At 44.5% G+C, this 23702-nt stretch overlaps 2 protein-coding genes across 2 annotated transcripts; one reads left to right on the forward strand and one right to left on the reverse strand.

The window, feature by feature from the left end:
- Window positions 1-59: 59 nt before the first annotated feature.
- Window positions 60-17971, forward strand: HTRA4 (HtrA serine peptidase 4). The gene is made up of 9 exons (XM_007962240.3): window positions 60-792; window positions 1095-1194; window positions 2630-2834; window positions 4077-4271; window positions 5363-5395; window positions 7826-7940; window positions 8668-8725; window positions 9120-9215; window positions 14502-17971. Exons 1-9 carry the CDS (start codon window positions 237-239, stop codon window positions 14662-14664), a joined length of 1521 nt encoding a protein of 506 aa, XP_007960431.3. The 5' UTR covers window positions 60-236; the 3' UTR covers window positions 14665-17971.
- Window positions 17451-23494, reverse strand: TM2D2 (TM2 domain containing 2). Its single transcript, XM_007962241.3, has 4 exons — window positions 23169-23494; window positions 22271-22358; window positions 20193-20308; window positions 17451-18190 (listed from the first exon to the last, which is right to left on the reverse strand). The coding sequence occupies exons 1-4, from the start codon at window positions 23393-23395 to the stop codon at window positions 17977-17979; spliced, it is 645 nt and encodes a 214-aa protein (XP_007960432.2). The 5' UTR covers window positions 23396-23494; the 3' UTR covers window positions 17451-17976.
- Between the last annotated feature and the right edge of the window lie 208 nt (window positions 23495-23702).

The following is a 23702-nucleotide window of genomic DNA, read 5'->3' on the forward strand; positions in this document are numbered from 1 at the left end:
TTCTGACCACGGGCGGGTGAGCTTTCTTATCAGTCTGCCCCCATTGTCGGTTTTAGGGATTTCAGGAGGTAGGTTCCTCCTCTGGGTAGGGCTAGAGACCTTCCCCTCATTGCCTGGAGGAGAACCTGGCTCCGGGGCGCGGACAGGGGCGGGTGGTAGGGGATGTACGGGTGTGTATGTGGAGAAGTATGCCAGGCTCTGCCCCTTAAAGTTTGGGGGCCGGCGGAGGCGGCGCCATGACCGGGAGAAAGTGTCTCTCATTTAGGAGCGTTTGCAGGTCCAGAGTGAAGTCACTGAAGAGTGGAAGCGAGGAAGGAAGGAGCAGGATGATTAGACCTCAGCTGCGGCCCGCGGGGCTGGGACGATGCCTCCTGCCGGGGCTGCTGTTGCTCCTGGTGCCGGTCCTCTGGGCCGGGGCTGAGAGACTACATATCCAGCTGGCCTGCCCCGCGGTCTGCCAGCCCACGCGCTGCCCCGCGCTGCCCACCTGCTCGCTGGGTACCACGCCGGTGCTCGACCTGTGCCGCTGTTGCCGCGTCTGCCCCGCGGCCGAGGGTCAAGTCTGCGGCGGGGCGCAGGGACAGCCGTGCGCCCCGGGGCTGCAGTGCCTCAAGCCGCTGCGCCCCGGGCTCCCCAGCACCTGCGGTTGCCGGAGGAAGGGAGGGGCCGTGTGCGGCAGCGACAGGCGCACCTACCCCAGCCTGTGTGCGCTCCGGGCCGAAAACCGCGCCGCGCGCCTCCTGGGCAATATCTCGGTTGTGCCTGTGCAGTGGGGGGACTGCGGGGATACAGGTGAGCCGAGGGGGGCGCGCACCCTGGGGACACTTTCTAACTCTGGAGGAGCGTAAAGGAACAAGACCTCACTGAGACCGCATAGTTCGTGCGGGGTCCTCCTGCGTCATTTGCCTCCTGGATTCGACCCCTCTCTGTTCCTGATTTCCTTTCCTGCATAACAGGGGCTCTTTACCGGCTGCTACGTGGATTCTCCCTCACCATGCACCTTTTGAACACTGACTTGCCTTTAACATTTTTCCAACTAGGATAGCAGGTCTGGTTCGCTCGAGGCGTACTCTTGACCCAGTATTTCTTCATAGGGAGCAGAAGGGCAGGCCCGCTCAGGAGGAATTACAACTTCATCGCCGCGGTGGTGGAGAAGGTGGCGCCATCGGTGGTTCACATGCAGCTGTGGGGCAGGTAAAGGAGGAGGAGGAAGACCTCCACTGTCCCAGCTAATGGTTTCTGCGTGCCTACCTACTCCAGACCATTCGCAAGCGTCATTTAATCCTAAAACACCAGTGAGGAAACTGAGACGTAAAGAGGTTGAATAACCTGTTCAAGGTCATTTAACCAAAGAGCAGAGGCACAAGGGTAACTTCCAAATCCGAGCTCCCCCTGCCCACTTAGGTGACTGGTGCTTTTTCCCCGTCCTGCCACAGACAAAATTTAAGGTCAGATGTAAGAGCTAGTAGGCATTTTCTTTTCTTTTTTTGAGACAAGGTCTTGCTCTGTCGCCAAGGCTGAAATGCAATGACAGATCATGGCTCACTGCAGCTCCATCTACCAGGCTCAAGTAATCCTCCCACCTCAGCCTCTGGAGTAACTGGGACTATAGGCAGGTGCCACCACACCCAGCTAATATTTGTATTTTTTGGAGAGACAAGGAAGGTATTTTTATATTGCCCAGGCTGGTCTCAAACTCTTGGACCCAAACGATCTGCCACCTTAGCCTCTCAAGGTGCTGGGATTACGGGTGTGAGCCACCACATCCAGCTTAGTAGGCATTTTGGTTGTGATCTTGCTCAGCCCCCACTTTGGATGCAAGGAAATCCAGACCCAGAGAGCAGGGTCAATTTGTCCTACGTTACAAGGCCAGTTGGTGGTGGAAACTAAGCCAGAATCAGAGCCCTTTGATTCTCTCCTGCCTGGGTCCTTGGCACTGTGGTACGAGGCTCTCACTTTTGCCTCTAGTATTAGGATTGGGTTCAGCCTTTTTGCAGCAGAGAACCCATGGGCTGCTACACTAACCAACTCTGAAGAGGCAGTGTCCCTGGAAAAGGAGAGCTGGAGCCAGCTCTCAGCCATGCTCACAAGAGATGGCTGGGGTCCTGTGCGTGCCAAGTCCATTGATACATGGAGAAAATTTACGCATAGCCAGGGAAAAGTGAAATGTCTGAGAAAACTGTGATGGAAGTCTGGGCATGGTGGCTCACGCCTGTAATCCCAGCACTTTGGGAGGCCGAGGCGTGTGTATCACCTGAGGTCAGGCGTTCGAGACCAGCCTGGCCAACATGGTGAAACCCTATCTCTACGAAAAATACAAAAATTAGTCAGGCATGGTGGTGCATGCCTGTAGTCTCAGCTACTCGGGAGGCTGAGGCAGGAAAATTGCTTGAACCCGGGAGGTGGTCGCAGTGAGCAGAGATTGTGCCACTGCACTCCAGCCTGGGCAACAGAGTGAGATTCTGTCTCAAAAAAAAGAGAAAAGAAAAAAAGAAAAAAGAAATAAAGAAAAGAAAACTGTGATGGAGGTATGTTTAGTAAGAGTGAGGTTCCCGTGACTCTCAGATGATATGGCTGTATCCCCCTAACTTTCTTGCCCTCTGTCTATACTATTGTCTTGTGGAGACAGGTTACTTCACGGCAGCATGCCTGTTCCTGTGTACAGTGGCTCTGGGTTCATAGTGTCTGAGGATGGGCTCATTATTACCAATGCCCACGTTGTCAGGAACCAGCAGTGGATTGAGGTGGTGCTCCAGAATGGGGCCCGTTATGAAGCCGTTGTCAAGGATATTGACCTTAAATTGGATCTTGCGGTGATTAAGATTGAACCGAATGTGAGTATTTCAGGGCTGAGTCAGAGTCTGCATATTTGGAGATTTTTATCTATTTGCTGGTATTTTCTGCCCCACTACACTCTCACACCACATCTTTTCTGTCAAATATATGCTTTTCTCTGGTTTCTTTCTGTTCTTTACTCCTTATTTGCTTCAGTGCCTTTCTGTATATCCCTTACCTTTTCTTTTCTCTTTTCTTTTCTTCTCTTCTCTTTTCTTTTCTTTCTTCTTTCTTTTTGAAATAGTTTCCCTCTGTCGCCCATGCTGGAGTACAGTGGCTCAGTCTCAGCTCACTGCAACCTCTGCCTCCTGGGTTCAAGCGATTCTCCTGCCTCAGTCTCCTGAATAGCTGGGATTACAGGCGCCTGCCACCATGCCCGGCTACTTTTTGTACTTTTAGTAGAGACTGGGTTTTACCATGTTGGTCAGGCTGGTCTCAAACTCCTGACTTCAAGTGATCCGCCTGCCTCGGCCTCCCAAAGTGCTAGGATTACAGGTGTGAGCCACTGCGCTTGGCCTCTAACTGTTTCTATTAACTATCAAGCAGTCTTTTTTTTTTCCCCCTCCTTCAACTCCTTCTTCAACAAACGCTGCTTCAGGGAAAATTATTCCTCTATTTGTCTTAGGATACCAGAAATTACTGCAATGGACTCAAAGTTGCTAAGGAATACTTTGAAGTCCTTACTACACATAGTACTCGTGGTGTGCACATCAGATATATTGACATGGTGTTTGAGAGCTTTTTAGAAATTCAGTCTCAGCCTTTACCCAGACAGATGTGCTGCCTCAGAATCTGCATTAACATAACATCCCGAGGTGATTTGCACGCACATTACAGTGTGAGAAGTGTCACCCTGGGTGATCTTCTTTCTGTTTGTGGCTTATTCACTTTGACTGTTAAGCTTCGAGCTGGAATGGTGCTGTGTAAATTGCTAATGTCAGTTTATGTTCATCAGTGACTTCACTGGCTATTTACTAATAGTAATTTCTACAAAGTAATTGTTTTAGATCTTAGAAATGGTCCTAGTCATCTTAACAATTGAGAGCTTCATGGTAGCTGGACTTTGAGGAAGAAGTAGAAGGCAGTCATAGAAGCTGTGTGAGTGGGTGCTTCTCAGGTGGTAAGGGCCAAGGTGATGGAGACAGCATCATATATGTGTTAGACACACACATTGGTCACTTCTGATCTTGATTTGTTCTTTACCCTTTCTGTCCTCCTGATGCCTCTTTGGGCACATGCAGGCTGACCTTCCTGTACTGATGCTGGGAAGATCATCTGACCTTCGGGCCGGAGAGTTTGTGGTGGCTCTGGGCAGCCCAGTTTCTCTGCAGAACACAGCTACTGCAGGAATTGTCAGCACCAAACAGCGAAAGGGCAAAGAACTGGGGATGAAGGATTCAGATATAGACTACGTCCAGATTGATGCCGCAATTAATGTAAGTCACTTAGGACAGAGGTGCCCAACCCGTGGGCTGTGGACCAGTACAGGTCCATGGCCTATTAGGAACTGGGCCGCACAGCAGGCGGTGAGCCACGGGCGAGTGAGAATGACCGCCCGAGTTCTACCTCCTGTCAGATCAGCGGCGGCATTAGATTCTCATAGGAGTGCAAACCCATTGTGAACTGCACATGCAAGGGATCTAGGTTGCATGTTCCTTATGGGAATCTAACTCATGCCTGACGATCTGAGGTGGAGCAGTTTCATCCCAAACCACCCCTCTTCGTGGAAGAATCGTCTTCCACAAAGCCGATCCCTGTGCCAAAAAGTTTGGGGACTGCTGACACAGGAGGCCTATCCTCGGATCACACAATATTGGCAGTTCAGTGAGAAGAATATGTCAGAGTGAACTTTGGCCTTTTGGGAATGTCCAGGTTTGGTTAAATCGCTGTGGGAGGAATGGAATGCCACTTTGTTAGAGTCTGTCCTGTTCAATGTGATCACTGGCATCCATGCTATTGGGTGGTCTGTTGTGGAGGTCACCTGTCCTGTAAGAAGGTGGTGGTCCCTTGACTGGGCGTGGTGGCTCTCACCTGTAATCCCAGCACTTTGGGAGGCCAAGGTGGGCGGATCATGAGGTCAGGAGTTCGAGACCAGCCTGGCCAACATGGTGAAACCCCATCTCTACTAAAAATACAAAAATTAGCCGGGCGTGGTGGCGGGTACCTGTAATTCCACCTACTCAACAGGCTGAGGCAGGAGAATCACTTGAACCGGGAGGCAGAGGTTGCAGTGAGTCGAGATTGTGCCATTGCATTCCAGCCTGGGCAACAGAGTAAGACTCTGTCTCAAAAAAAAAAAAAAAAAAAAAAAAAAAAAGAAGAAGGTGGTGGTCCCACTGCTATAGTTCTTTACCTACACTTACTTTGGTATTGGTGATGATAGGGGCACAATTTTGCCGGCCAGGGGGGAATAGGAGCTTACTAGAGTGGGCTGCTTTTGGTAAACTGTTTTGGGAGCTGTGTGTAAAGGACAAGGGAGCATGTATTCATTGGCTTCACTGATGTCTTTTTCAAATTCCGCTTTTAGCCTGGGAATTCTGGTGGTCCTCTGGTGAACTTGGTAAGTGATCACTTTCCTTGTTGCTTCATGTTTCCTCTTAACTTTCAAAGACTTTATTAATTCCAGGTCAGGGGTGGTGGCTCAAGCCTCTAATCCCAGCACATCTGGGATGATTGCCTGGGGCCAGGAGTTTGAGACTAGCCTGGGCAACACAGCAAGACAACGTATCTACAAAAACAAAAACAGAAAAGGACTTTACATTTTCCATAATGCAGGCTCGGGTGCCACTCTTGTGTAGAGAGCTGTGGAATGGTGCTTTTCTGTTCTTGGACCTTAAATCAATAGTTAGAAAAAATTCAAGCTTGTTATCCTGGTGTGTGATCTCATCCCACTGAGAACACTGGGGTTCTAGCTCTGGCTTCCTTTGAAATTTCTCTCTTCCCCGTGCTTTCTGTTTTCATTGGCTAGTTACCAAAAGCCCTGGATTTTATTTATTTATTTATTTATTTATTTATTTATTTATTTATTTATTTAATAGAGATAATGTCTCACTATGTTGGTCAGGCTGGTCTTGAACCCCTGAGTTCAAGTGATCCTCCTGCCTCGGCCTCCCAAGATGTTAGGATTATAGGCATGAGCCACCACACTGTGCCAAAAGCCCTGGATATTAAACCCAGGTTTATGCCGAATGACCAGCTTTGCTATGAAATGTAGATCCTTGAAGACCCCCTGATGCTGCATATGAAGAACTATCTCTCATTTAAAAATGCTAATTACATAATGTAATCTGTCCAGGTTTTTAGTCTTGACCTCTTGACCTGCTTATAGACCTGCCTCTAGACCTCTTGACCTGCTTATGAGAGAAAAGCCACAACCAGCACTCCTGACTTTAAGTGAGCTGCCTGCCTTGGCCTCCCAAATACATTGCTGTGTCATATATTCTTAAATTGTATTCCATGTCTCTAGTGGAAATGCCAGGTTTTCTAGTTGCTCAAATACATGTGAAAACCTAAAAGAGTGCAGTACTGTTTGACATAGAGCATGCGATCATCCTTTCTGAGTCCCTTTGCACTGATTGCTTTTGGTTCCTGTTTAAATATTACATTTGCTTTTAGAATGAATTTTATGCAAAATGATTTTTTTTTTTTTTTCACTCATAGCATTGCATGTCATTTTTGTTTGTTTTGTTCCTGCCTTCTCCATTAGACAATGAGTTTACTAGAGCAGGGATGAAATGCAGAATTTCAGGCCATACCCCAGACCTACTGAATTACAATCTGTAGTTTAACACAATCAGAAATCTCTTTTCTGGCTGGGTACAGTGGCTCACTGCTGTAATCCTAGCACTTTGGGAGGCTGAAGCGGGTGGATCACCTGAGGTCAGGAATTCAAAACCAGTCTGTGCAACATGGTGAAAACCCATCTCTACCTAAAATACAAAAAAAAAAAAAAAAGAGAGAGAAAAATTAGCTGAGCATGGTGGCATGCGCCTGTAATCCCAGCTACTTGGGAGGCTGAGGCAGGAGAATCGCTTGAACCCAGGATGCAGAGGTTGCAATGAGCCAGGATTGCACCAATGCAACACAGCTTGGGCAACACAGCGAGACTCCATACAAAAAGAAAAAAAAAAAAAGAAAAGAACAAAGAAATCTCTTTTCTATCCTTTCCCATTACCTAAAAGGCTACAGGAAGATGAGGTGCATAAAGAGGAAAATATTTTCTACCTCCTACCTTTAGCTTAGCAAAGCTTTGTTCCCTAAGATCAATTTTGCTAATTCTTCTGAAGAGTTTCAATGCAGTGTTGCTGACAATCCCACAGCTTTTTACCTTTTCCATGTTTATTTTTAGTTTTGGTTAAATAATAAAAAGGCAAATGCTCCTTGTCCTACCTTTGTCCAAACACAAACTGTGGCTCACTTTTAAAGTCAATGTAACTTACTAAACGAAAAAAATGAGCTCAAGAATTTTTTTTTTCCTTTTTTTTTTTTTGGGATGGAGTCTTGCTCTGTCGCCCAGGCTGGAGTGCAGTGGCGCGATCTCAGCTCACTGCAAGCTCCGCCTCCCGGGTTCACACCATTTTCCTGCCACCATGCCTGGCTAATTTTTTATATTTTTAGTAGAGACGGGGTTTCAACGTGTTAGCCAGGATGGTCTCGATGTCCTGACCTCGTGATCTGCCCGCCTTGGCCTCCTAAAGTGCTGGGATTACAGGCGTGAGCCACTGTGCCCGGCCATGAGCTCAAGATTTTAAAAAATCCTCAGCATCCTTGATCCTTTGGCCATGAAAAAAAGGTAACTTCTGTGCATGTGCAGTTGCCCTTTGCCCTATAAAGGAACATCCGTTGCTCTCTTTTGAAGAAGTACAAAGTTCCTCTCGGCCCGGTTTTCTTACCCTAAGTAACTAGCTTCACTCCTTCCTCTGTATGTTCTGGTCTTGCACTCGTCAGTCTGCAAAACTTCATGACTGAATGATGTCCCCTCCCTTGCCAGGATGGTGATGTGGTTGGCGTCAATTCATTGTCAGTGACTGAAGGAATCTCCTTTGCAATTCCTTCAGATCGAGTTAGGTTGTTCTTGGAAGAATACCATAAGCGCCAGTTGACAGGTAAAGCAAGTTGGGATTTTTTTTGTTTGTTTCCTCGTGCTTTTCAGGAACATTCAATCTTTTGTGGTGACAGTAATTTTTTTGTTTTTGTGTTTGAGACAGAATTTTGCCTGTCATCCAGGTTGGAGTGCAGTGGCACGATCTTGGTTTACTGCAACCTCTGCCTCCTGGGTTCAAGCAATTCTCCTGCCTCAGCCTCCCGAGTAGCTGGGACTACAGGCACCCACTGCCACACCCAGCTAATTTTTGTATTTTTAGTAGAGATGGGGTTTCACTATGTTGGCCAGGCTGGTCTTGAACTCCTGACCTCCAGTGATCCGCCTGCCTCGGCCTCACAAAATGCTGGGATTACAGGTGTGAGCCACCACGCCTGGCCCGGAGACAGTCATTTGAATCCTGTAGACTACTGGGTCACTCACTTGTACGCAGCTCCTATAATGGTGATTTGAGCAGCACTGTTTGGGGGACTAGGCACAAACCAAGCATGAGTTGTACCCAGAAATATTTGGATTGAGCTAATGTGGAAATGAAACCCAGGGGCTGGAGGCAGGAGGTGGGTGGGAGGAGTGTAAGTGCTAATGACAGAGGCTCTCTGAAGCCTGTGTTTCATCCAGGTAACCTAAAAGGACAGCTATGATGGCAAAGAGATCCTGGGACATGGGTGTCTGTTAAGCTGCGGTAACAGGAAAGAGGTTTTGTTGTAACACATCATAACTTTCCTTTCCAGGAATGGCGTTTTCAAATAAGAAATATCTGGGTCTGCAAATGCTGCCCCTCACTATGCCGTAAGCATGTGTTTGAATATGTCTGGGTTGTTTTTCAGAGGCAAAAACCATAGCTGCACAGTCTTAACAGAAAAGCTGAGCCACTTGGACCACAGCCAGGTACTCTTGCGACCCTAGGCCCTATCTGTCTCAGCGTATGTATCTGCCTCTGCCTGCATCAGCACTAACTATACATAGTTTATTTCATGGTGGCTGTATTTTATAATGTCCAGTGGTTCTAGGCTTTGGGATAGAGGCTCAGCCCCAACCGAGAGAATGACTGTGATTAGCTTGATGGAATCTTCCTTGGCCTTTGTGAGCCTAGAGCAGAACAGAGTACCTACTAAGAGTCTCAGGCTTTTACCAGGGCTCAGAAGACTAATTCATTGTTTCCTAATCTTCTCACTTCTCTTAGCCTTAGTAAAGAATTGAAAATACATTATCCAGATTTCCCCGACGTGAGTTCTGGGGTTTATGTATGTAAAGTGGTGGAAGGAACAGCTGCTCAAAGGTAAGTGAAGTGAAGGCCTTTGTCATCTACCTTTGCTTTCACTAGATGTGTGCCATGGTAAAACACATGGGGGATCCAGACTTGATCTGTCCAATACAGTGGCCACTACCTACATGTAGTATGTACTGAACACATGAAATGTGGCCGGCGTGACTGAGGAACTGAATTTTGAATTAAATTAAGTTTAATTTAAATAAAAAACCTCAGGTCAGGCGCAGTGGCTCATGCCTGTAATCCCAACACTTTGGGAGGCCAAGGTAGGCGGATCACCTGAGGTCAGGAGTTTGAGACCAGCCTGGCCAACATAGTGAAACCCCGTCTCTACTAAAAATACAAAAATTAGTGGGTGCGCCTGTAATTGCAGCTACTTGGGAGGCTGAGGCAGGAGAATCGCTTGGACATGGGAGGCAGAGGTTGCAGTGAGCTGAGATCACACCACTGTACTCCAGTCTGGGCAACAGACCAAGACTCTGCCTCAAAAAAAAAAAAAAAAAAAAAAGATATTATCATTGTGTAGTAGTATATTGGGTATTATTTCAAGTGGATTTCAAAGACATAGGAAACAGAGTGTAAAATAACTATTTTAAAAATATCACGTTATAATGATAATATTTTGGATATATTGTGTTAAATAAGATATATTAGTAAATTAAATTCATCTGTTTAAAAATTTTTTAACATGTGGCTACATGAAAATTTAAAATTACATATGTGGCTTGCACTGTTGTCTATAGGACAACAGTGGTACTTGGGTACTTATAAAGGCTTTTTTTGTATTTTGGGAGGGAGGTGGTTCTCTATAGTCTAAGAAGAGTTCATGTTATGAGTTAATAGCATAAGTTTAAATTAATTTGGCTAGGAATTCCCAAATCTACCCTTTCAATATTAATAGTTATTAGTTAATAACTATTAAGTGATTAACACCTGTTAGGTATTAGTAACTATTAACTATTCATTAATAGGTTTTTTTTCCTTTTGAGATGGAGTCTCACTCTTGTTGCCCAGGCTGGAGTGCAATGGTACGATCTTGGCTCACTGCAACCTCCACCTCCCAGGTTCAAGCGATTCTCCTGCCTCAGCCTCCCGAGTAGCTGGGATTACAGGCACCGGCCACCATGCTTGGTTAATTGTTGTATTTTTAGTAGAGACAGGGTTTCACCGTGTTGGCCAGGTTGGTCTTGAACTCCTGACCTCAAGTGATCCACCCACCTTGGCCTCCCCAAGTACTAGGATTTCAGGTGTGAGCCACTATGCCTGGCCCATTAATAGTTATTATTAAGAATGGGAAGAATTTAAAGTGTTAAAGGTTTGAGTATATATTTTAGGTTTTTTTTTTTTTTGGAGACTGAGTTTCACTCTTGTCACCCAGGCCGGAGTGCAATGGCGCAATCTTGGCTCACTGCAAACTCCGCCTCCTGGGTTCATGAGATTCTCCTGCCTCAGCTTCCCAAGTAGCTGCCTTTACAGGTGCCTGCCACCACGCCAGGCTAATTTTTGTATTTTTATTAGAGTCGGAGTTTCACCATATTGGCTGGGCTGGTCTCGAACTCCTGACCTCAGGTGATCCACCTGCCTTGGCCTCCCAAAGCACTGAGATTACAGGCATGAGCCACCACGCCTAGCCATGTTTTAGGTATTTTAAAACAAATTTTTTGGCTGGGCATGTTGGCTCACCCCTGTAATCCTAGCACTTGGGGAGACTGACGTGGGAGGATTGCTTGAGCCTGGGAGTTCGAGACCAGCCTGGGGAACATGGTGAAGCGCTGTCTCTACAAAAAATAAAAATTAGGCCAGGTGCCGTGACTCAGGCCTGTAATCCCAGCACTTTGGGAGGCCAAGGTGGGCAGATCACTTGAGGTCAGGATTTTGAGACCAACCTGGCAAACTTGGTGAAACCCCATCCCTACTTAAAAAATATAAAAATTAGCTGGGTGTGGTGTTGCATGCCTGTAATCCCAGCTACTTGGGAGGCTGAGGTCAGAGGATTACTTGAACCTGGGCAGCAGAGGTTGCAGTGAGCTGGAATCACGCCCTTGTACTCCAGCCTGGGCAACAAAGTGAGACTCCATTAAAAAAAAAAAAATTAGCCAGGCGCGGTGGCTTGCGCCTGTGGTCCCAGTTACTTGGGGAGGTTGAGATGGGAGGATCATCTGAAGTCTGGGTTGTAATGAGCTGTGCTCATGCCACTGCACTCCAGCCTGGGCAAGAGAGTGAGACCCTGTCTCAAACAAACAAGCAAAAAAAAAAAAAAAAAAAAAAAAAAAAAACTATAGCAAAACCCCACAAAACCTACGTTTATATTTGAATCCTGAATGACAATATCAGAGGCCAGCACTAAGACCTGTGTAATAAAGCAAAGGCTAGAACAGCTTCCAAAAGAAGGTTCTCCAGCTGATTTCACTGTTGTTTCAAAACATTTAATACTAAGTACTGAGGCAAGAGGTGCCTTGTCCTACAATTATCATTCTCCTGGGCTTCTCTGTTGTACTTCTTCTTCTTCTTTTTTTTTTTGAGACAGAGTCTCGCTCTGTCCCCATGCTGGAGTGCAATGGCGCGATCTTGGCTCACTGCAACCTCTGCCTCCTGGGTTCAAGCGATTCTCCTGCCTCAGCCTCCCGAGTAGTGGGACTACAGGCGCGTGCCACCACGCCCGGCTAATTTTTGTATTTTTAGTAGAGATGGGTTTTCAGTGTGTTGGCCAGGATGGTCTGGATCTCTTGACCTTGTGATCTGCCTGCCTTGGCCTCCCAAAGTGCTGGGATTATAGCCATGAGCCACCGCGCCTGGTCTGTACTTCTTTATTATCCCTTCTCATTGTTTTTATTTTTCAAGAGCTCAGTAATCTCTTTAGATTATGGCACCACTTTCACTGGGGCTTTCCCTCTGGTGAAATCAGAGGGCACTGTTCAGCATAGCAGTCATAGGTCTCATGTTACTAAATTTGGCATATCTCTGGCTTTTCTGGACTTTTCTCATTCCTGCTCTGCTCCACTCTTCCCCCACCTCCTTATTTTTAAGTTCTGGTTCAAGACCAAAGCGATTTCTTTCGGCTAAGTCCTTGCTACTCAGAATGTGGTCTGCAGACCAGCGTCATTAGCTCAGCACGGCTTGTTGGAAAGGCAGAATCATAGGTCCCACCTTTGATCCACTGAATCGGAATCTGCATGTTTAACAAGATGCCCAGGTGATTCACATGTATGTTAAAATGTGAAAATTAGTGCCGGAAGTTGCTGATGAACAGAAATCAGGACTGGGCATGGTGGCTCATACCATGATGTGGGAGGATCATTTGAAACCGGGAGTTCGAGACCAGCCTGAGCAACATAGTTTCTAAAAATAAATAAACAAAATAAACAAAATCAGCCGGGTGTGGTGGCAGGTGCCTGTAGTCCCAAATACTTGGGAGGCTGAGGCAGGAGGATCACGTGAGCCCAGGAGTTTGAGGCTGCAGTGAGCCATGATTGTACCACTGTACTCCAGCCTGGGTAACAGAGTGAGGGGCTGTCTCAAACAAATCTGTTCTTTCTGGCTTTCACCAACTTATACCTAATAATAATGATAATTACACCATTATCTGGCACTTACAAAACTTTTACTATATCTCAGGCACTATTTGAAGTGTTTTATTTTTATTTTTTTTGAGACTGAGTTTTGCTCTTGGTGCCCCAGCTGGAGTGCAATGGCGTGCTCACTGCAACCTCCGCCTCCTGGGTTCAAGCGATTCTTCTGCCTCAGTCTCCCAAGTAGCTGGGATTACACACCTAGCTCATGATTGTACCTTTAATAGAGACGAGATTTCACCATGTTGGCCAGGCTGGTCTCGAACTCCTACCCTCAGGCAATCCACACGCCTGGGCCTCCCGAAGTGCTGGGATTACAGGTGGGAGCCACTGCTCCGGCCTATTTGAAGTATTTTATACACCTGTTTGTGCTCTCAACATTTTATGATATAGGTATTATTTTACAGAGGAAGCAGCTGTGGTACAAAGAGGTTCATTAACTTGTAGAATGCAGTAAATCAGAGAGCAGAGAGCAGGGATGTGGCCCCTGACTGAACCCTTCTATTATCCTGCTTTGGTGGTTGCTTTTTTGTTTCTGAGAGGCAGAGTGATTTAGTGGCAAGAAGATGGGTTCCCAAGTTTGAAAGACCCAGGATGAAATCCCTCTCACAAGTTGCATGATACAGAAAAAGGTCATTTGTCCTATCTGAGCCATAGTTCCTCATATTTGGTGCATAGGTTATTAGTAATAATTTGTGGGTTTCTTTTTCTCTTTTCTGAATCACAGGACTAGTATGAATTAAGTTCTCTATAAGTTCTTTCTTTGTACTTACTGGTCCTAAGTCATCCTCCTAAACTGTCCTTGTTCTAAGGTTATTTCTTGATTTTAGTTTTATACTTAAGCATCTCTTCACATCCTCTTGCATTAAACTTCTTTTTAAACTCCACCTATCTTGATCAAACCACATTATCATTCTTCCTTGAGCTTCCCATTTCTATCAAATGGTGTCTCCTGGAGTCATTTGCTGTTCCTTTTCCAGCCTATTTTTACCAAATCACTGGCATGGCTATTTCTGTATTGTAGTGTTTTGTATTTGGAGCTCGTTTTTGCTTCTAGAATATATAGTCTATGTGAAGCAATTAAGTTGAAGGCAATAAAGTCACAACTTTGGGGAAAAGGAGCCTAGAGCCAGAGCTTGAAATATTTAGACTCAGAAGGTTGGCGGGTTTTTGATTTACTGGAAGCAGAATTCCTATAATGCAGCTCAGCATCCTTCCCAGCTCCATAAGCTGGTGAGCTGGGCAGCAGGGTGGGGGTGGGGGGTGGGTGGCGGGGGAAGATGGGCAAGTGAGTGGGCTGCCAGAATCAAACTGAGCTGAGTTTAAGTGTCTGGGAGAAAACATAGCACTTGGGCTTTTCACTTTGGCTGCTGAAGCTGGGAGTATGTTTGAAGTTCACAGAGGTCAGGGACTGATAGAAATTAAAAGCTAAACTCCCCCTTCCAAACCAATTCCAAAAAATGGGAGGAGTAAACTTCTCACATGATTCTGATAGGAAATTAATTTTATAAAGGTAAAGGTAAACTGTCTAGAGGACAGTTGTCCTCTAGGGACGTTTTTGCAGCATATTTTAGAATAGCTTTACGATTTGGAAGGATTGAGGCTATTTCTGGTTTGTATGTTTAATGCCAGCAAAATAGTGCCATTAAGACAGAGATATTATAGATGGGGATAAGTAAAATTCTTCTTGTAGTTTCATGGTTCTCTTTTTTTTTCTCTCTCTCAGCTCTGGATTGAGAGACCATGATGTAATTGTCAAGATAAATGGGAAACCTATTACTACTACAACTGATGTTGTTGAAGCTCTTGACAGTGATTCCCTTTCCATGGCTGTTCTTCGGGGAAAAGATAATTTGCTCCTGACAGTCATACCTGAAGTAATCAACTAAATATCTTGTTTTAAAGTGGGATTATCTAAAACAAAAAACAAAAACCAAAGTTATATCACCTGGTTTGGAGATGTGCCAAACATGGCAAGAGGTTTTTTCTAAGAAAAATGGATGGTATCAACCCAAGTGCCCATCGATGACAGACTGGATAAAGCAAACGTGGTACATATACACCATGGAATACTATGCAGCCATAAAAAGAACAGTCCTCTGCAGGGACATGGATGGAGCTGGAAACCATTATCCTCAGCAAACTAACACAGGAATAGAAAACCAAATACTGCATATTCTCACTTGTAAGTGGGAGCTGAACAATGAGAACACATGAACATAGGGAGGTAAACAACACATACTGGGGCCTGGCAGGGGGTAGGGTAGAGGGAGGGAGAGCATTAGCAAAAATAGCTAATGCATGCTGGGCTTAACACCCAGGTGATGGGTTGATAGGTGCAGCAAAGCATCATGGCACACATTTACCTATGTAACAAACCTGCACATCCTGCATGTGTACCTCAGATATTAAAAATAAAAATGGTAATCTGTTGTGAGATTACAATTAAAAAATAAAAAAATGGAGTTTGAAACACATACACACATTCAGGGATCATTAGGTTGGGGTACTATGCTGTTGCTAAGATGCCTATGTCAAGTGGAAGAAGAACACAGTGTCAGGAAATCTGGGGGAACTGATAACATTTTATTAAAGGTAAGAAACAAATAAAAGACAGGCAGTTTCTAATTTAACCTTGAGAGGACACTGTAGTATTTTAAACCTTTATAGCCATAAACTAGATATAATACACACATATACAAATAGATCTGTCTACCAAAATTTAACAAACAACCTGAATAAAGTGCAAAGGCAATCAATTGTTAAATAATACTCCTTTAATCCATCAGGTTTTCAGGTCGTATCACATTTGGCCAGGTTTGTGGGTAGATGGATGATGGGTGTCATTTAAAAGTCAAATGAAAACTGGTAATTTTGGATTGTCACATAGGAATATTGATGATTCTCAGCACTCTAGCAGTGAGAACAACTTTTGTCTCCAGCAGCTTTTCTGACTGTAAGAAGGGCATCTTCAGTAGTTTCTAGTCTTTTTCCCTTTTAACTAAGTTCTCACCCCTGGCAACATAAATGCCTTCAAGCCTTGGAGCTGCAAATTTTTTTTTTTTTTTTGGGGGGGACAGGGTCTCATTCTGTTGCTCAGGATGAAGTGCAGTGGTGGGATCTTGGCTCACTGCAACCTCTGCCTCCTGGGTTCAAGTGATTCTCTTACCTCAGCCTCCCGAGTAGCTAGCTGGGCTTACAGGTGCACGCCACCACGCCAGGCTAATTTTTGTATTTTCACTAGAGATGGGGGGCGGTCTCACCATGTTGGCCAGGCTGGTCTTGAACTTCTGACCTTAAAAGATTCACCTGCCTCGGCCTCCCAAAGCGCAGGGATTACAGGCTTGAACCACTGTGCTGGGCCCAAAGTTTCTTATTTTTTAAAGAAAATAACTTTTGGTAGGGTTATGGATATACTCAGGAGGTTAAAAAAGTCTGAAATGAGGCAGGACTTGGTTAGGTGTAAAGTAGCATCTTATTTTGGGTAATATAATTTGTTTATGTAGACTTCCCTTAGTTTTTAAAAATATATATATATGGCATCCTTGAACTCCCTTAAACTTTATTTGTATAAATTTATGGGGTACCAGTACAATTTTGTTTCAGGTATAAATTATGTAGATGAACCCCTTTAAATTCTATGTAAAATCTGTGTATGTGCATATTTCTGGGGAGCGTCTAGTTTCTTCATGACCCATAAAAATTTAATAAATACTGTCTTAGGGTATAGAGATTATGAATTAAAAGTTTACCAATTGTTATGTGATAAGCAAGGTTAAGGTCAGTGTGGTACAGAACTTTCAAGACAGAATAGGATCATCTGTTTTAAATTTTTTACAGAAAATTGCCACCTTTAATAATGTAAAACCAGTGATCAGGAATGATAAAGCAAGAAATTCTTAGGAAAGCTACAAAATGATAGAATGTATCCAGGGAAGTTACTTTAACTGTGATATCTGGTTTTAAATTCAATTATTATGAGGTAAAATGTGAGTGAGTTCTACCTTGTTTCTAGAATTTGCAAGTTATTCTGAGTAACAGCCTCTTCCATTGAGTTGGCCACATTGCCCACTTTTGATTTTATATTTCACAGTTCTTTTCAACTTAGATTGCAAAGGATGGGAACCGAGTTTTTAAAACCACTTACAATTTGGAACATTTCCTTTTATTCCTGGTGATTTGGGAATGCAGAAGTGTGGCTGGATCTCTGCTTGCTGCAGCCCACAGGGAGAGATTTAGTACCGTCCTTTTTGAGAGAATGTGCTAAGTTTCTCTTTGCTCCCATAAATCATGTCCTAATTTAGTAGAAGTGTGTTTTTCTTTTCAAAGGCATAAGGCTCCTTGCTTTATCTCACCTAATCATGAAGAATAGTTTTATGGAAACTTGTATGAAATCTTAATTTTATTAGCATGGGCTGGTAAATGCTAATTTACAACATGGGCTGGTAAATGCTGATTTTTAGATTGGACAACTCTGCCAGGAGGAATAGCTCAATTCACACATCTGATGCCGCTGGCTTTCAAAACATAATTGGAATAAAGAAATTATCGCACTGCATATACTGTCTCTGGAACATAATGGAGACACAAGAGGGCTCATTTCAAATGACTAGGTTTCTGCAAAACAAATATAATTTTGAGTTTACTCCCCCTACTGAAAATACTCATACAGTACTCCAGGTTGGCAAAATTTATTCTGCATTTAAATTCAGAAAGTCAGAATTTCAGTGTGTATTACAATCCATGGCCATTTCTATTTCTGCTGAAGATTTTCATTGTTCAGCTTCAGTTCTCCTTGCATGAAGACTCAGGGTCACAAGAGAAACATGGATACAAATATTCACTTTGCTCAACTTGTTGGGTCTGCTTGCTCCAAAGGACTGAAGACATAGCAATGTACAGAAAGGAAGACTATGGAAACCCATCCACAGCTTATAAACTCGTCACTATCCTTTATGTTTTGTGCATGAGGAAAGGAACAAATTTGATTCCCACAACACTTTTTGCTTGTCATTTCGTCTGCAAGGTAAAATCTGGTTTGAAATTCCAAAGTCTGAACAAGCCTTTTTAACCAAACAAATGCCCTCCAAAGAGGGAAAATAACGTCAGGTCTGATATCAAAGAAGAGTTTTGAGCCTGTAGAGATGAATTCAGAAGACAGAGCTTTCACCTGCCTCCCTGGGCCATGACGGCAGCTCTTTTTAGTAAACAGTGCACCAGTTGCTGCCATCACTTGGCATCAGCCCTCCAGTAATTAGCAAAATAAGGTCAACAAACCACCAAATCCCAAGTCCTCCAAGTGTCAACAGCTTCCCTACTGCAGTGCCAGTGTGTCCCAAACAGAATCGATCCACGCCAAAACATCCCAGGAAGAAGGAGTAAAGTAAAGTGGTTATGAAGTAGTGTCCGGTATACCTAGGTGAAAAGAACGAAAAGGAAGATGTTTTACTGCACAAAAATTTAAACCCTTAAAGATTAGTGAATTTAACATGAGTGATGAGAAGGTGCAGTGGCCCCTCTGTGGCCTTTTATCCTCCATTTTGTTTTCTTTTACAATATGGTCAATGAGGTGAGAGGATCAGGAAAAACCAAAGTTTATTATACTCCTAGGTCCTAGAGACAGGAGGCACATCATGTTACACAGGGCTACCTGACAAAGATAACAGGGTAGTTGGAAGACAGAAGCGAGGGGAAGGCTTTTGGCCACTATCTTCATTGGGGTTTCTGCAGGAAAGGCAAGACAGGGCAGGACAAATAGTTTAGAACTGGCTAGTTTGAATAACCTCAGCAGGCTCTAAGGTATAGGAGTGGTCCCTGGTTGCCTGGCACTTGGCCCTGAGAAGATTAAGGCAGAGGAGTATTATTTCCTGGGGTGTACAGGCCAGAAACAGAAGATATGTCTCTGGACTAGTTTGCATATCAAAGGCATGCTCCTGGTTGGACCCTTTGCTATCTCTAAGAAATGACTAGCTTCAGGAAAGGCAGTCTCTTCACAGCCAGAAAGGTTTTTAAGATGTCAAACATCATAGTGTACAATAATTTAAAAAACTTTTTGACCATGTCGTGGTGGCTCATGCCTATAATCTCAGCACTTTGAGAGGCCAAGGTGGGAGGACCACTTGAGCCCAGGAGCTATAGGCCAACCTAGGCAACATAGTGAAACCCTGTCTCTACCAAAAAAAAAAAAAAATTAGCCAGGTGTGGTGGAGCACACCTGTAGTCCTAGTTACTCAGGAGGCTGAGGTAGGAGGATCGCTTGAGCCCAGGAGGTCTGTTTGTGCCACTACACTCCAGCCTGTGCAACAGAACAAGACCCCATCTCCAGAAAAAAAAAAAAAAAAATGCATTTTTTTATAATGCACCCTCTTCACCTTTACTTTACTCTCCAAGAATCTCTAGTTGGTAGAGGGTCTCAACAGAATACTTGCTAAGATATGGAGCATCTCTAAGAATACCGACTTTTGCAGAGTTGGATTGGACAAGAAGTCATCAAGCACATTTGCACAACAGGCAACATGGTAGGAGTAGGAGTCTGGGCTCCCATCCTCCTCTGTAGAGGCTCTTTTCCTGAGACTCAGCTGGCTTCCTGCGTGTAGTTCTCTAAGGTAAGGAAGCACTGTCCTTAAATGAACACTTGATCTCCAAACACTCTTTCCTGTTGTTTTGCGGCAGTGAAAAGCAAGGACTTCTTCATAAGGCTCTGCCCTTAGCCACTGTGCTGACACAGCTGCAGTTACTCTAATATTACTAATCATAGCCATAGACTCTTTCCATTAGCAAACTGTATAAGGCAATTCTGTGCCTTCAAGCAGAATTTACAGAAATAACCTTGATCCTTTACCTTTAAGATAAACTGATTTTCAGAGTGTGGAGCCTACACTTTTTATAATAAAACCTTTATTCTTGAAATACTAAGGCAATTTGCACAAGATTTATATCTATCGTAAGAATTTTGGGGCTAGATCATCTGGCCTAAAATTCTGTAGATGAGGGATAAACTGAGTGCCCAAAGGCACTTAGCAAGTTGGAGAAAAGAGACAGTTAGAACTTCACCTTCTGGGCTTAAGTCCAGAGTCCTCTCTACTATAAACATATTGCTTCTATAAATGAATTATGCACAATGGTAGCCATAGACCCTCTTTGGTGGTTAAAAAAAGTCATATCAAAAAATAACAACGAGCTGAGCACAGTGGCATCATGTGCCTATTGTCCCAGATACTGGGGAGGCTGAGACAAGAGTATTGCTTCAGTCCAGGAGGTCCAGGCTGCAATAAGCTGTGATTGTACCACTGCACTCCAGGCTGGGTAACAGAGTGAGACCCTGTCTCTTAAAACAAAAAATAAATAAATAAAAAGACAAGGAAAATGGCTCTACCTCCAACCAAGTACCAACTACTCCAATCAAAGTAACACTTACTTTATACAAGGTTTATTTTCTCGTAGGAAGGTCCTAGGACTGGCACACTCAATTCCATCTAAGGCATGGCACTGGACTGAAGTGTGTTCCACGTCACTGTAGGCCTGACCGCCAAACTGTGGAATAACAACCAAGACCAAAACCAACTCACCAGAGCAAGTGACACAAACATCTATCTTTATATTCACTAATAAAAGAATAAAAGTTGCCTCAGGACTACAATTATTCCAACAAGGGTCAGGTACAGCTGTGCTCAAGGGCAAGGAAATTAGTGACACACTTCATGTGATTTTAGATGAGTCCATCTTAAATGTACATTGTTTTAAATAAACTCCTGTTTTCTTCTTCATGACTGGCTTCTTCAATAATATAGTAAAAGAAAACACTCCAAACACACTCAATGTCATTAAAGGCTGTTTAGAAGAGATGAACACAATGCTTTACTTATCCCAATTTACAGGAAAAACAGCATATAACAGCATTTGGGAGTGGGTATTTAAAAAGTCACTGCCTATTAGAGGTCTCTTTTATATCTATTAAAAATGAATAGAATTAGGAAAGAACTCAGGATATTAACTGACTCAGGACTTTATTTAGGTCATAAATGTGTATTATCTGATATCTGTGGGACATCTGTAAATTTAAGTTCCAGCCAAAAATTTCAGAACTGGGCCTCTTACCATTGCTTAACTGAACTCTAGCCAAGAAATCACAGATATTCATTTTTTACGGGTACCTTATATCAGTGCTCATTACTATTTGCGTCGGTGAGTTCCTCAAAGGGAAGGAACTGGGAAATAATGCTTACAGGATAAACTCAATTTTTAATTAAAGTGGGCAAAAGTGATCTCTATACAATATTAACTCAAACTTTAATCAATTATCAACAGAGTAAAATTTCATTGTCTTTTATCTATACATGTTTTCAGTAAGAGTTGCTCTTTTAGTCTTACTACTGTCAGGTTTATTCCTCTGTGTCTGATTTAGTACAAAAAATGCTTTCCCATCATTCTCTTAACACCTGACCAAGTCTTGACTTGTATTATGCGGCATAACAGGATGGTGAGTCCATGGTGGGGAGGAGATACATCAACTTCACTGGTTATTTTTAGAGATAGATTAGGAACTGTACACTCAGCTTTAGGGATATTATTAATAAAACTTAATAGCTTTTTTCCATTCCAAGAAGCCACTGTTAACCAATGGCTTCCCCTGGAATGCTTTAATGTCCTACAAAGACATATACTGATAGACCCTATATGACATATACTGATAGACCCTATCTCTCTCCTAAGGGCATGGTGGAATCTGTTTGCCTGGAGAAAAGAAATGTCATTGGCAAGAGAAGCTCTGTCCCAAATGCATGCGTAACAAAGATACTGCCCAATCCATCATCAGTGTTGCAAATCCATCATCAGTGTTGCGAAGTGCACAGACTTTGTTTTGCTCTTTCAGGAAAAGTGCATGCCTTGGAGAGTCGGGGTGACATTTTAGTTTCAAAATCTGTCAATGGCCAAAGGAACCAAAGACAGGTTGGTCTTTGCACCTAGGTGGTTTTGGCACAGAGATTGTTCCTTCATAAGGAAACCAAATATCTTGCTCAGTCACTGACCCTGGCCATGCTGGAAATTGCCAGTAACGGTCTTTCTTTTTTTTTTTTTTTTTTTTTTGAGACGGAGTCTCTCTGTCGCCCAGGCTGGAGTGCAGTGGCCAGATCTCGGCTCACTGAAAGCTCCGCCTCCCGGGTTCACGCCATTCTCCTGCCTCAGCCTCCTAAGTAGCTGGGACTACAGGCGCCCGCCACCTCGCCCGGCTAGTTTTTTGTATTTTTTTAGTAGAGACGGGGTTTCACCGGGTTAGCCAGGATGGTCTCGATCTCCTGACCTCGTGATCCGCCCGTCTCGGCCTCCCAAAGTGCTGGGATTACAGGCTTGAGCCACCCTGCCCGGCCTGGTAACGGTCTTTCTGACGAAATTCTTCAAAAAACTTTGTACCTCTTATACTTTTTATGTAACAGCATTTAGACATTCCTATTTCTTTATTGAAGGGTTTGCTCTTATAACAAAACAAAAACTCACCTTGAGACAACCATAACCAAGTTCCTGGGATGCAGTTGCATTTCCAACATGATCCACTGGGTCTTCACATTCTATAAATTCATCAGGTCTGTAATTCACAAGATCATGATCATTATCATCATATGGTCTTTGCAAATCGCTGTTTGCATGCAAGTAATCAAACAGGCAAAAGACATTTCTTCATCAAGTTTTCTGGGGTTCAGTTTCACCCTGCTGACCCCTTTCCAGGCCAATTAAACTGAAGCACAGCAGGTCAAATGGACAGCCACCCAAATTAACCTTTTGTTGGAGAAGGGAGGTGTTTCTGGTCTTGTTTCTATAAGGATTCTACTTCTGCCACGGTTTCATCTCTTCAGTAGGCAAATAACAAGATTCTGGGGGCAAAAATTAAGCCAAAGAATTCTCAGTCCTCTTTGCATCTTTCAAATGCCTTTTCTTGTTTGATCGAAAAGAGATGTTAAAAAATGGCATGATTCTACAACGGTAAGAATATTGATCGCTTTTTAAAAAAGTGCCTTGTAGGCAGAGACAAGTTATTTATTCTATTTATGCCTTAGTACTGGCACCGAATCGACCGACTAATATTCTCCTTGGGCGAAAGGGCGCAGGGCAAAGAAAGCACAGCCTCATGCCTTCTTCCAGAGGGTATATGATGTTACTCCTACCCAGTTCTCCTCTTTGGGGATCCCAAAAGCTCTGTTACTGACGCAAAAGGCTTTTTCCTGCACGGGCAGTGAGAAACCTGGTTCATGGTATTTGCCTTCGGAATGACCACTGGGTCCTCAGAGGGGCAGGGTCTGAAAAAACGCAGCATCTCCCCCAACCCTACCTTCCCTCAACACCCATATATCCCTGGCACACCCTCCACGTTCACCCGCCTCGACCACTGGTAGCTTACAGGTAAGAGCAGAGGATGACCGGAGAGTGGGGGTCGCCATATTCCCAGTTCGCAGCACCCCCGGGGCCCTCCGGGTGGGCGGCGCCAGCGGATGTGAGCTCAGGCTCAGCGGTCGCATTTTGCGAGTGGCTCCGAGACACACAATGCAGCAGAAGTAAATTCCCCAGCAGCAAAGCCGCCTGGCCGCACAGAAGTAAGTAACTAACCGGGCAACCACCTAGCACCATCTTCCCCGGCCCTGGAGCGGAGACCCGGGCCTCAGCCACAACCCGAAGCCAGCAGCACAGACCCACTCCCTGCGTGGTCAGGCCTTTCCGCGTAGCCCCGCCCGCATGGCCCCGCCAAACAGCCAATGGACGCGCAGCTCGACGCTCCGCCCACCTCCACCAACCAACCAGAAAAGGCCGAGCAGACGGGCGGGACTGCACCGCCCTACGCTTCTGCTTCTCGATTCCTCTTCTGGTTCTCATGCTCCTCCTTCTTTTGCGCCGAATGCGTCCTCCAATCGGATCCGTCGACTCCCTAGGTGGGCGT

The sequence above is a fragment of the Chlorocebus sabaeus genome, chromosome 8, assembly GCF_047675955.1.
Source record: "Chlorocebus sabaeus isolate Y175 chromosome 8, mChlSab1.0.hap1, whole genome shotgun sequence".
NCBI classification, from domain to species: Eukaryota; Metazoa; Chordata; class Mammalia; order Primates; family Cercopithecidae; genus Chlorocebus; species Chlorocebus sabaeus.

What these genes read in the sequence shown, in the direction of transcription:
- HTRA4 (XM_007962240.3), top strand. Translation starts at nt 237, where the DNA reads ATGACCGGGAGAAAGTGTCTCTCATTTAGGAGCGTTTGCAGGTCCAGA. An exon ending in CACATGCAGCTGTGGGGCAG is followed by an intron (nt 1,195 to 2,629) that starts GTAAAGGAGGAG and finishes TTGTGGAGACAG; the next exon opens with GTTACTTCACGGCAGCATGC. An exon ending in GAAGGAACAGCTGCTCAAAG is followed by an intron (nt 9,216 to 14,501) that starts GTAAGTGAAGTG and finishes TCTCTCTCTCAG; the next exon opens with CTCTGGATTGAGAGACCATG.
- TM2D2 (XM_007962241.3), bottom strand. Translation starts at nt 23,395, where the DNA reads ATGGTGCTAGGTGGTTGCCCGGTTAGTTACTTACTTCTGTGCGGCCAG. An exon ending in GTCATCCTCTGCTCTTACCT is followed by an intron (nt 22,359 to 23,168) that starts GTAAGCTACCAG and finishes TGTGAATTACAG; the next exon opens with ACCTGATGAATTTATAGAAT. An exon ending in GAAAATAAACCTTGTATAAA is followed by an intron (nt 18,191 to 20,192) that starts GTAAGTGTTACT and finishes CTTTTCACCTAG; the next exon opens with GTATACCGGACACTACTTCA.